This window comes from Emydura macquarii, unplaced genomic scaffold, assembly GCF_026122565.2.
Source record: "Emydura macquarii macquarii isolate MOO-44397 ecotype Brisbane River unplaced genomic scaffold, CSIRO-AGI_Emac_v2 contig_2432, whole genome shotgun sequence".
NCBI lineage: Eukaryota > Metazoa > Chordata > Testudines > Chelidae > Emydura > Emydura macquarii.
Genome location: NW_027132569.1, coordinates 283,543 through 296,897, shown reverse-complemented (window position 1 = coordinate 296,897; position 13,355 = coordinate 283,543). Strand labels below are relative to the sequence as shown.

The 13,355-nt window shown below is 41.3% G+C and overlaps 1 protein-coding gene across 1 annotated transcript in view; it reads right to left on the bottom strand.

Moving 5' to 3' along the window:
• Window positions 1-13,355, bottom strand: part of ITGA9 (integrin subunit alpha 9) — a 272,113-nt gene that overhangs the window by 31,543 nt on the left and 227,215 nt on the right. Inside the window, exons 24-26 of the mRNA XM_067562457.1 lie at window positions 11,554-11,679; window positions 9,397-9,516; window positions 4,782-4,883 (exon numbers count right to left, since the gene is read on the bottom strand). Coding sequence (XP_067418558.1) covers window positions 4,782-4,883; window positions 9,397-9,516; window positions 11,554-11,679 — 348 coding nt within the window. The remainder of the gene's footprint in view (window positions 1-4,781; window positions 4,884-9,396; window positions 9,517-11,553; window positions 11,680-13,355) is intronic.

Genomic DNA, 13,355 nt, shown 5'->3' with positions numbered 1-13,355 from the left:
TGAAGATGGGGTCTAAAGGCCCAGCAAGCATAGCACGGCCCTAGAGTCCTTCAGACCATGCAGCCTGGAGTTGGTCTGGTCCACAAACAGAGCAGCACCGTCGAACGGAAGATCCTGGATGGATGGTTGGACTTCAGTTGAGAGACCAGACGACTGGAGCCATGAAGTTCTCCTCATAGACACCTCAGAGACCATTGCCCGTGCTGCCAAGTCCGCCGCTTCTGAAGCCACTTGCAAGGAGACCTGGACACTGTCTTACCTTCCTCCAGGATGGCCTCGAACTCTTGTTTGGACTGGGGGAGGGAGTCAGTAAACCTCTACAGTGATTGCCAGATGTTAAAATGATATTGCCCCAGAAACACCTGCTGGTTAGATACCCTTAGCTGTAGGCTCGCTGTCAAATACATTTTTCAGCCAAATAAGTCCATTTTCTTTGCCTCTTTATTCTTTGGAATGGAGCTCACTTGCCCCTGCCTGTCATGCTCATTAGCCACCGCAATTGCCAGTGAGCCTGGAGATGGATGTGTGTATAGATATTCGAAACCCTTAGTGGGCACGTAGTACTTGTTCTCTGCCCGCTTGGATGTAGGGAGCAGAGATGCCGGGGTTTGCCACAAAGCCTTAGCCAGCTTCACTACTCCCTCATGCACCAGGAGGGCCACCCTGGAAGGAGCTGCAGACACCAGGATGCCAAAGAGCTCATCCACAGGTTCTTTAAGCTCCTCTATTTTAAGGCCCAGGGTATCTGCTATCCTTTTCAGCAGATCCTGATGTGACCATAATCGTCCAGCGGGGCAGCATATGAGAGGCCTGCTACTGCCTCATCTGGGGAGGATGAGGAGGTAGCTGAGGAGCTGCTGGTGCCTCTTCCCTAATTGGGGTGGTCACCAATGGACTTCCTGACAGCGACCCTCCATGCTCCGAGTTGACGTCTAAGGCCAGTGCCGAGGCGAGATCTTTTGAAGAGCGCAGCACCAAAGATCCCGTAGACAAGAGTGGGTAAGGTACTGCGGAACCCACAGATTCCACTATTGCAGATCCAGTCCATTGTCCTTGAGGCCATCCCTCCCCCATATGAGGCAGAATGGGGAAAACTGTGGGGGGCTTTGTAGTCTTCCCTATGCGGGGGGACTATATCTTTCTCCCACGAACCCAAAAAGGTATATCCTGGTGACCACCAGGGCACCAACGCCATCTGCTTCTCCGCGTCTCTGCACCAGGGAGCGGTGTCCGGAGCTGGAGTGTTGGCCACGTCTCGATTGTGTCTTGTCCTTCGGCTTCCTGTAAGGACTTGAGCGGTGCCGGGGCTCTGGTGACCTGCTATGTGCCAATGATTTGCGCCGTCACGGGCTCGGCAAACCTCAGAGCTGCAAAGGTCAATGCCGATGCTCGGCTGATTGGTGCTGATGCTCCAGGTATCAGTGCCTAGTGCCCAGTGACACAAGCCCGATCTGTCCTGGTGTGGTTCTGGCAACCAGTGCTGAGAACCCAATGAGCTCCTCAAGGCCAACAAACAGCGACCAGCTGACAGGGGATGAGGATGTTGTGTAGACGATGGTATCCCCTTCAATGAACCCCCGCCCGGGTGTCTGCTCCTTGGTGCAGAGGCCTACCCACTCGTGGTGTATATAAACCGGCATGGCCAATAGTTCCTTCATTGCCTGGAATGCCTCAGGCATGGAAGGGACCAGTAGGTGGCGCAGGCCTCTGCCACTCCCTGGAGTTGGCAGCGACGTGGGTGCCAAGCTCGATGCCTGTGTGGGTGGAGACTCCTTCTGAGCTGACTCTGGCTTCCCTGAAGTTTTCTTAGACAGGTTCAGTGCCAGCAAGCACTCCCTCTCTGAGTGCGCCTTTTTCGGTGCGTCTTTGGCACTAGGGATGCTGAGCAGTGCCAGGTCGACTCCGATGGTGGAGGAGCGCTTTTTAGCGATGCTGAAATACTTGGTCCTGAGTTCGATCTCAGCTCCAACACCAGTCTGACCACCACCTCCATCAGAAGGACCTTAAGTCTAATGTCCTGGTCCTTCTTAGTTCTTGGGTGAAAGCTCCTACAGATCTTACAGTTCACAGAGAGGTGAGCTTCTCCCAAGCACCTAAACAGCTCTGATGTGGGTTGCTCAGTGGCATAGGCATATTGCATGAAGTGCAGGGTTTAAACCCCAGGGAACGAGGCATGCCCATTACTAACTAATAGAGTAACAACTAAACAACCAACTTTAAACTATATACACTAGTAGAAAGCTACATACCACTAGGAAAACGGAGACTTGTGAGAGCAAGAGAGTTGTTTCTGCACCGTCATGGGAGGTAAGAAGGAACTGGAAGGGAGGGGGACTGGCAGCGCCCTATATACGAGTGCATACACGCACCTCTGCCTACGGGTATCACTAGAGGAAAAACTTCTGGCATTGGTGCATGTGGCACGCACACACACCTAAATCAGAATAGACATGAGCAAGCACTTAAAGAAGAACAATGAAATACAGCAGACCTCACATTGTGATTAATTCATTCCTAAATTTTGAGCACTAAATAATAACAATCCTTTACTGTTCACAAAGTGTTCATCATAGTGAAGGATACCCAAACCCTTTACAGATTATAAGCTCCAATGGGGCCAAGATTTGATCCCAAGTATTTCATCACTAATCAATTAAATGTAGCCACAGAAATGCAAGAACCATGTAGTGCCATCCAACTGAATTAAAAAGAGACCTAGAGGTAGGCCAGTAGACACGGCTGCAGGTCAGATACGGGGTGCATTAGCAGTGAGGTCTAGGGAAATGTGACTGACTAACCGACAGTATGAGCCCTACTTTTATACAGTTAAATCTTGAAATCCTTATTCGGATAAAAATCCCATTAAGCCAAGAGGAGTTTTGTTTGGATAAGGACTGATAGGTAAAAATTGAGTAATTTCCACATGATTTAACTTATACAATAAGTACTAAGTTACTCTGCAGAAAGAGAATATTTCATTTTTCTTTCCCATTTCTAACCTAACATCTATTTCTGTTTTCTGAAATACTTTCTAAGTTTATTTCATTTGAGGGCAGGGACTGACTTTTTCTTCTGTGTTTGTACAGCACCTAGCACAGTGGGGGCTGGGTCCATAATTGGGCTTCTTAATGCTACATCAATACAAGTATTAATAAATAATAACTGTTTACAATTTTCAGAAAACCCAATTATGCTTCAAGAACAAAATAAATCACTTTCATTCTGCCTGGTATAGAGGTAAAGAAAACCCATACTCTATGTAAAGTTCATGCTTGAAATTGGTCAGATTCTGTATGAGTGGAATTTTGTTTTAGAAGAATTCAGGTGCAATTAAATGTCTAAAATCCTGGTCAGTAAAGGCCTTAATTTGTCAATGGGACTACTGGCTCTGCTGAATCTAAGCATAAAAGAGTAACTGTTGTACAGCATTAAATCCACATCTTTCTGCTCCTTCACCATGCTCAGTACATATTAAGTACATAATTGGTAAGGTGACTGCAGATGAAAGGTGTTATATAAATGTAAAAATAATATTACTCTTTCTAATTGGGACATATTGAATTAGGATGACTACTATATGCAAGAGTGCCCTGGAGACTGATTTAGCCTAATGATGATAAAGAATAACAACTGCTGTTTCATCAGAACAGCATTAGCATATTCTGCATAATAGGGATGCACCTGCAAAAACCTGATCTGAAGCCTGGCTATACATGTGGGCCTAGTTACTTTATATACATGGTATATTAAACATTAAGGCTGAGGTTTACAAAGCTGTCTTTGGGGACTTAGATGCACAACTCCCATTTAAAATAATGGGAATTAAGTGTCTAAATCCACTAGTAGGCTTTGAAAATCTCAGCCTAAAGGTTTTTTTATGGTCTTTAACCCAGTATTAGGCAAATTAGAAAAAGCTATAAACAATCTTTAAACACAGGGCTCCCAGACTGCTTGAACATGGTTAGTTTTTAAGCAAGATGGAACCAATAGAAATAGGTTCATACCATCAGTAATAATTAAATACTCTGGGTAAGATTTTCAAAAGTGCTTAAATGGTTTAGGAACACAAATGCCAGTGACTTTCAATGGAACTTGTGCTCCTATGTCACTTAAGTACTTTGAAAATCCTACCATCTATTTTTTTCCCTGTTAAGGAGGCCTTCTCTGAAGATGTAAACTTTCAGATTGCTGAGGCTAAAGAAAAAAGGAGCAGTAGTCCTTTCACCATCAAGGGCTGATATAAATGAGTGAATTTACAGTACTTGCATTGTAGACAAACTGCAATAGCCAGACATAAAAGGTGGAGCTAAAGAAAAGGTGCAGGTCTTATTTATAAGTTTCATGCCTTTTTGGCTATTTTGTTTGACTCCAAAATATTATTTAAACATTTAGATATTACAAAATGTCATATTTAATGAGATTTTGCTGAGAAAAAACCTAACTGGAGTTTCAAGGAAAACGTGAATTAGATTACAGCAGACATCAACCTCATAGCAAGAAGCTCAACTTAATGCTGGCAGAGATATCCCAAAGTCCATTACAACTTTGACTAGATCCAATGTAGAGTATATGGCGCCACATAATATCATTCGCTATGATGGCACGGTTATCACAGCAAGTCATGCCACAGAAACACTAAGTAGTGCTGTTAGTGAACTCAAAAAAAGTCAGACTCGTTCGTTTTTGTAGGCCAAACCCACAAATTCCAGTTGCTTAGCTTCCCTAATGCATTCCATACTAGTGGGATATGGCGACCTTTCTTTTCAGACTCATTCACTTACTGTTGCATCTTCAGAATTCCCATTAGACACTTCCACAATCCTGAGTGTTGTATCCACCCTCACCTTCGCCCTTGTCACAAACTGGATGACCGATGAGCTGTCCTGAAGATTAAAAACAAAAGTAGTTAACCTTTTTATATTTAATAACATATTCTATTCTTATGGTCCAGGAGGGTTAGGTTGGCAACTGAGTATTGCACTGCTTAATAGTGCTTGAAATAACATGCACCTTGAGCTAGTAACATGGATGGACAAAGCACAGTGCATTATCTCAGACTGAAATTAAATCCATCCCATAAAACGTTGGACTTTTCATTTTTAATTTAGATTTGAGATGTTTTTAAGGCTACTCCAAAGCTCACTGCACAAGCAGAAAAACACAGCACGTTGCCAATCAACATAGAGAAGCTAAATCTTAACCACAACGATTCCCAAGTAGTTAGAAACAGATATTTGGAAGCTGGGATAGACTTAGATATGGTATATGATAAAATTGTTTAATTATTTAAAATAAACCCAAACAGCACACACAGCATAAAGCTTCAGTATTTGATTTATATTTCCATTAGTAACATTGACTTTGCCTTGTATTTTATAGAGTGCCTTTAAACACGAATTTTCCAACCAATTGCCTTTTAAACTCAATATTTAGTCTTATACAGTAGATTTTTGTTTAAAGTTTCTTTTGACTTAAGACTAGATTGTGGTATTTGCTGTGTTGTGAGGATAGTGCACAGCCACTTTGCCCAGGTGAAGTGCTGTGGGGCATCATGCACTCTCCCCAGTACAGCCAGCGCACTCTGTTAGGGGATGGGGAACCACTGCAGGCTACACCCTGCCCCCTTTCTAGCATGTGGCTCCAAAGGGAAAGCACTTAGGATGCAGTCTCCTTCAACCTCCCAAGCATCAGGGCTACCCAAGTGTGATGGGCTACTCCTAATTCCCTCCGGTCTCAGTTTGCACCCACATAAGGGGAGGCCACAATCTAGCCCTTAGTGAATAAACAAAGCTGCATATGCTCACTATTACAGCTCAAATGAGTTTAAGGACTGAATTCTTTATCACAGTAGCATCTATACTGCAAGAATAAACTGGTAGTTGAGGACACAGGTAACCATTTAAACACGCACTTAACTATTCTATGTGGGTAACACTGTGACAGATATGGAAATTTCCTGCAATTTCTTGGACAAATTTTATTGAATTAAGTTTAAGTATTTTAGGAGGTCATATTTAGGGTGACCATATTTGCCAAAGGGAAAACAAGACACCGCACGGGGCTGGCCCGAGTCCTCGCCTGAGTCCCCGCCTGCTCCCAGGGCTGGCCCAAGCTGCCTAGGAGATGTGACTAATGTAAACCTTGGGAAGCACTGGGAGCTTCAAAGGACTATACTGAACAATAGACCAGTCAAGAATAAATGTTTGGAGCAAATGAACTTAAAATGGGTTTTCATAGAAAATAGCTGGGAGGAGAGCAATGAAAATTACCCAACTTCAGACCTATGCTTTTGAAGCTAGGCTTTAAGGAGAAACCTATTATCTGGCTGATACCTGTTCATGGTCTCTGCAAAGCATAGCCCCAAAGTAGATAGAAGAGTGACTCTCAGATTCATGGGTGTGCTTGTTCTGAGCCAAAGTTGTTAAGAATTTGTGACCCCAGAAAAAGCCCTTTGTGGTCTGAAGGACTGTTCATCTGACAGCCCTTGTTGAGGTGATCTCGGGTAAGCTTATTAGCACGCATGTAGGTTCTTTTATTACTTTTAATATTTTTTCCTCTGTGGTGCTTTTACCTAAAGCATAAACGTCCTTGCTCAGAAAGAGCTGTGTGGTAACTTAACTGTGGCAATCCCACTGTTTATAGTCTCTAAAGAACAAAGGGAAAGCAGCCTGCTGAGGCAGTCTGCATTGTGGGGCAATTCACAGCATAGGCAGGGAACCATGCAGCCTGGAAAAACCCGTCAGAAGGGAGACCCATGTCTCCACTCAAGAGAGGTGACAGCTGGGGAGTTAGAAGCCTGAGAATGGGTGCCTTTGTGGGATTATAGACAGGGAAATACAGGTGCAGTTGCCCTGAACTCTGACTGATATGTGTTCAGAGGATCCACACCAGGCCCAGACACCCCATAGGCCTGATGCATACCATCTGCACAGGGCTGAATTTTACAGTGAACTCAAATGCATGTACTCAGTTACCTGCTTCCATATCTGAGGGTATCTTATGTGGGCACAACTTAAACATTTGGCTCTGCCTATGATCTCTTTCTCTAAATATGGACAAACAGCAACATGCAAGGTGGTTTCAGCTGGAAAGGGTATGCAGACATCAACTGGTGTGTACCTAATCTTCAGGAAAAATCTCTCCTTTTCTGTTTCTAATCTAGCAGCTGTCATCAACAGATTTATCTAATGGATTTATTTTATTATCCTCCTACTTTGATTATCTTACAGTATCATGATCTGACAGACCTCTGCTGTAGCTAAACTGTAAGCTAAAAAAGAAACCTAAAAAAATAAGTGGAAATACAATAAAGTTTTTTAAAGTTTACAAGCCTTGTTATTTCGTTCATCGACATAACAGAACATTGCTTAGGCTAGGTCTACACTTACCTGAAAATTCAGCAGCACTCGACAGGAGTTAGGCAAGCTACTCTGTTGTAGCTTGCGTAACTCCTGTCAACTTCTTAACTTCTTTTGTGTGCGGTGTCTTCATTGCATGGCGCCAACAGGAAACGTGTTCCTGTCGATGCAGCGCTATGCCACTTGAGGGGTGGTTTTAGTGCGTTGACTTCCAGATCGATTGAGTGGGTCTTCACTGACCGCTCAATCGATCCAGAAAGATCGATCTGATGGTGGCAAATTCGCCGCCGTCAGTGTGTACATAGCCTGAGCCTGCTATCATATTTCTCACCATGAACATTTTGCTTATTCTGATCTTGTATCTTCTTATTATGGCTATGATGTATCTTCTTCGTGTAACAAATATTTGAAGTAACAGATTAAAAAAATTATCAGGCCTCTACCCTTCTATCTCAATCACAAACAGATAAGGATAAATTCACGGATCATAGTTTATGCACACTTATTCTGCTCATTATCTGACTGTTTTAGACTATGTCTACACTTGCCACCAAATTTGGTGGCAGTCGACTGGAGATACGTAAGCTACATAGAGTAGCTTGTGTATCTTCTTTCAACTTCCTAACTTCCACTTACCGTGGTGTCTTCAGTTTGCTGCACCGACGGGAAATGCCTGCCCATCGATGCAGCGTTACTCTACCTGGTGGAGGTGAGTTAATAGTGTCAATTTCTGGGTTGATTGAGCGGGTCTCCACTTCCACTCAGCCGATCCAGACAAATTGATCTGACGGTGGCGAATTTGCCGCCATCAGTCTAGACATAGCTAGAAACCTCATAACTTTAACACTGCATGTATGGCTGTTTTGGTTTTATTTCTAAATGTAATTGATTTTTTTTCTTTTTAATATACTTGAGAAAAGTCAGCAAAATCCAGAATTACTGCTCAGAAACCTGACAGTCTTATTTTATAATTGTTTATAACACATAGGCTATTTGATTTAAGATTAGGTCCTGCAATGTGATGAGCCCTTCCCATGAAGTGAGCATCCTCAGCTCCCATTGAATGTAACGGGAGTTGAGGCCTCAGAACACCCTCCAGGATTGACATCCTTTAGTTATCTTCTTCTGGAACTTTTCACCTACTGCTGTTGTAGTTGAACTTTTACATAAAGTAATGTGTTAATCTAAAGAGTTTTCAACTGTGCCACAGTTCCCAAAATCAATTAGTTTCTAAATATAAGTAATTGGCAATGGCTGGGTATTAAAGTAAATGGGGTCAGCTACTGCAAGTATTGCAATAATTGAAAAGTTACAGTGATCCAGATTAAAAGAAAGCATGAAGACTTTAAATAAGAAATTCCAAAAACTATCCTTGAATCCTGCGTATTGCCTCCTGACTCTATCTGCGCACGCACACACCCTCTTCTTCTGAAGTAATTTTTTTTCACTGTTATTTGAATCCCAGCTCATACTGAATGGCTCATCATATGCTTCTCTAGTGAATGAATATGAATTTCAATTATACGATGATGTGCGTAATAGAGCTATTTTATAGTGAGGTATACAGCAATTAGAGCTGGTTGAAAAGTGCCAGATGTTTTTCATAGGACATTTAGAATAAAAACTACTTTTTTCTAAATTTCCTACAATTTTTGTTTGTTTATTTTTCAATGAAAAATCAAAACCTGAAACAATTTAAGTTTTCAAACTTCACTTCAGTAAATAATTATGCAGTAAATTCAGTAAAAGCTATTTGTTTTTTTTAAAAAGCCCAAAACTGAACATTTTTACCAAAATCTGAAATGTAACAAAAATATTCAGTTTACAGTTTTCAACAAAAAATTAGAAAATTTTGACCTCACTGAAAATTTGAAGTGGAAATTTTTATTGATATACTTAAAACTTTTCAGTGAAAAAATTTAAACTAGCTCTAATGGAGATAGACAGAAGTGATATTCAACGCTTAATGTATATTTCAATATATACATACATTTAAATTAGCATCTAGCATATGAGCTAGAAAGAGAGAAGTACTTACCTTCTTTAATATCTCAGTATTCAGCAGCATGTAAACATCTATATTGCGGGATTCGTCTTTCGCTAGTGAGCTTAAGTTACAGCGTATAATTAAGCAGGACCTGCCTGGTCTTTCACAGTCCTAAGGGAAATAAGTAAAAGGCTGTAAGATGTATTAGGAGGGGAGGAAATTGTTCTCTTTAAAACCAATTAGTAATATCAAACGTTCCTACTGACAGGATAAAAACAGTCATGTGATCGGTAAAATTGAGTGTACACCTCCCTTATGCAAACTGTGCCTGTTTTCAAAACCTGCAGATTCATAAACATTCAAGAACTTCATAAAAACATGTCAGGGGAAATTCACCCCTGAGCAGAAGGTCAGTGCAAGGTTTATGCACCACTTAAGTTGGACTTGAACACAGAATATGCATTGTACTGGGCCTCTGCAAAGGGGTAAATTTCAGTCATAGTAAGTATACCCTGCTATCTATTACCAGGTGTTAGAATACCAGCATTGAGATAAAAAGATTAGAGAAAAATTTACTGCAGAAAAACATTTTCAACAAGAATCTATGTATTTCAATATACTTTACTATTGCTCCCAAGTCTAGCTGCAAACACAATTTCAAGTTGTGCATTCATTTGGACGCAAAGTCCAAATAAATCAATGGAAAGACTCCCAACGACATCAGTTGGTTTTGCATCATCTCATTAACTGGTTACAGTGATTTTATACCAACCAGTTGCCACTGGTAATTGCTCACCCACTGGATTTCTTCAAACTGTATCCATCTTTTTTCTTTTACTTTCAGAATATATTATTCTACTTTTAATACTTGCATTATACTGTCTCACATGACCTTCTCATAAACAAACTAGGGAAATACAACCTAGAGGGAGCTACTATAAGGTGGGTGCATAACTGGTTGGAACACCATTCCCAGAGAGTCACAGTCAAGCTAAATGGGTATATTGAGTGGGGTCCTGCAGGGATCAGTTCTGGGTCCCCTTCTGTTTAATATCTTAATCAGTGATTTAAATAATAGCATAGAGAGTACACTTATAAAGTTATAAAGTTTGTGGACAATACCAAATTGGAAGGGGTTGCAAGTGCCTTGGGGATAAGATTAAAATTCAAAATGATCTGCACAAACTGGAGAAATGGTCTGAAGTAAACAGGATGAAATTCAATAAGGACAAATGTAAAAGTATTCCATTTAGGAAGGAACAATCACACATACAAAATGGGAAATGACTTCCTAGAAAAGAGTACTGCAGAGAGGGATCTGGGGGTCATAGTGAATCACAAGCTAAATATGAGTCAACAGTGTAACACTGTTGCAAATTAAGCAAAGATCATTCTGGAATGTATTAGCAGGAGTGTTGTAAGCAAGACATGAGAAGTAATTATTCTGCTCTACTCCACACTGATTAGGCCTCAACTGGAGTAGTGTGTCCAGTTCTGGGCGCCACATTTCAGGAAAGATGTGGACAAACTGGAGAAAGTCCAGAGAAGAGCAACAAAAATGATTAAAGATCTAGAAAACATGACCTATGGAGGGAAGATTGAAAAAAATTGGGTTTGTTTAGTCTGGAGAAGAGAAGACTGAGAGGGGACAACAGGACATGCTAACAGTTTTCAAGTACATAAAAGGTTGTTACAAGGAGGAGGAAGAAAAATTGTTCTCCTTAACCTCGGAGGATAGGACAAGAAGCAATGGGCTTAAACTGCAGCAAGGGCAGTTTATGCTGGACATAAGGAAAAACTTCTTAACCACCCTGACAGGTAGGCACTGGAATAAATTGCCTAGGATGGGTCATTGGAGATTTTTAACAGCAGGATAGACAAACACCTGTCAGGGATGGTTCAGATAATAATTAGTCCTCCCATGAGTGCAGGGGACTGGACTAGATGACCTCGCAAGGTCCCTTCCAGTCCTACGATTCTAGGATTCTATTCTATGATTATTTGTACTTTTGTAGCACCGAAGTTTCCAGTGAGAGATTGAGTTTTTTGAGCACTACCTCGTTAAAAATGTAGTTCTTATTTTAGATAAAAAGGAAGTTACTCTGAAAAGAAAAAAAAGTTGAGTTCTTCACACTTCCCCTTACAAACACATTTATAATATACGACCCTTTTCATTTTTAAATTTCAGTCATACATGGAATTTCTTACCAGTACTTTTCTGCCAGACTTGGTAAAAAAAGCAAATATCGTATGAAAAATATTGTCATTTTCTTGAGGGATGACACATGGGTTTGAATTTTTCTGGAAAGAGCAGTTTCCTTTCTCCTGAGCAACCTGAAAGCACAATGAAGATTATCAAGACATGTGAAAAGTCAATTTACAGCATTTACAATGTTGTGTACAATGTGTCTGTGAAGTTCAGAACACTTCAGGGCCAACTTGTAAAGGGTTCATTGTTTTATAGCAGCAACTCCAGATCTTCAATTCAGCCAGAGCCCACCAGAGCAGAACTCTGCTAAATATTTTCAAACCCACAGGACAAAAGCCCTGAGATCCACACCCTGCAGCTGAAGCATGGAGCCCCGAATGTGGGGGAAGGAGAAATAATCCAGGAAATAATCTCTGAGAATTTAATCCTTTAGCAACTCCTATCAGGCCAGACAAACTCACTTTACCTAACACACCACTTTCAGGGTTCTCATCGATAAATAGTATCTTGTACGGTATCAGATGAAATCCAGTGACGCACTGGCCATCATAGGTATTGCGAGATGTATGTACAGAGGGTATGTAAGGAGCTGTGTGTACCTACTAAAAATATGGTTTTAACTAGTAACAAGGCAGAGCTGGCAAACAAGTTTTCTGCCAGACAAAGCATATCCCTGTCTCTGATGTAAATTAAGCATTTTAAGCAAAACACAATGGGAGCTACATTTGCATTCCAAATCAGCATGAGGACGTGAAGTTAACATGGGCATCAGCACACCAAAGAAAAAACAACAGGAGGATGTTTCAAAGGTTTACTGGACTATAACCGGGAAACAAGTAAGACATTTTGTGATCCATTCACAGGGGAAACCCCAGAAGGACATGGAGGTTATGACAGAAAACCAGCAGCTCTGTCAAAGACTGAATTCTGGAAAGAAACTCAACTTTTTTAAATAGGAAAGGTAACTTTTAATAAGTGTAAGACCTAGGATTGTGTTTTATGTTTTGTTTTATATGTGTAACCAGTTCCATTTCCACTTCTTACCCTGACTCACTATCTCTTAAAACGTAACCTTTGATCATAAACTTATGATTGTTTCACTGTAAATATATTTCAGTGCTGTGATGTTATAAAGGGCCTGATCCTGAGTTGTGCCAGTCAAGTTGTGTGTGTGATGTCTCCTTGGGGACAGCTTACCTGGTAATTTCTGTCAGTGTCCAGTGATGGGGGCTGGATACTGCAGGGAGTGCTCCGAGGACTGGGCAGCTGATGTGTGTGTCTATCACTAGCCTACACAGAGAGAGTTAGGTCTGCGGATACTTGGAAGACAGTGCTTGCGTGTGGCCAGAGGATGTTGGTTTCAGTGAACTAAGCTACAGCAGGCAAAACTGCTTCACGCTAAGGGCAAGTGATGATGAAGTGCCTCAGAATCCTGGGTACCACTGCAGTGTCCCTATATTGTAAAACTATATATCATTAGGTATTTCAATCAACTTGTTTGTTTCATAGTTTGTAGGGATTCAAGTCAATGCAACCTTGCAAAATCATCATGAAAATGTACCAGCCCAGGCACAAAATCTGTTCATCTACTTTTATCATAAATAATAACAAAAATGATAATGATAAAGTAACAATATTTTACTCGCTTGTTCAACAAAATTGGATGCGGAAGGCAAGTGGATTGATGAGTACAATTTTTCAGTGCTTGGTGAAGGTTATCCCAAGATTGCCATGCTATGTCAGGCCCCCAGTTTCACAGTTACCTCTATAGAGCCTACGGAAGAGCTCTGAACAAAATCCA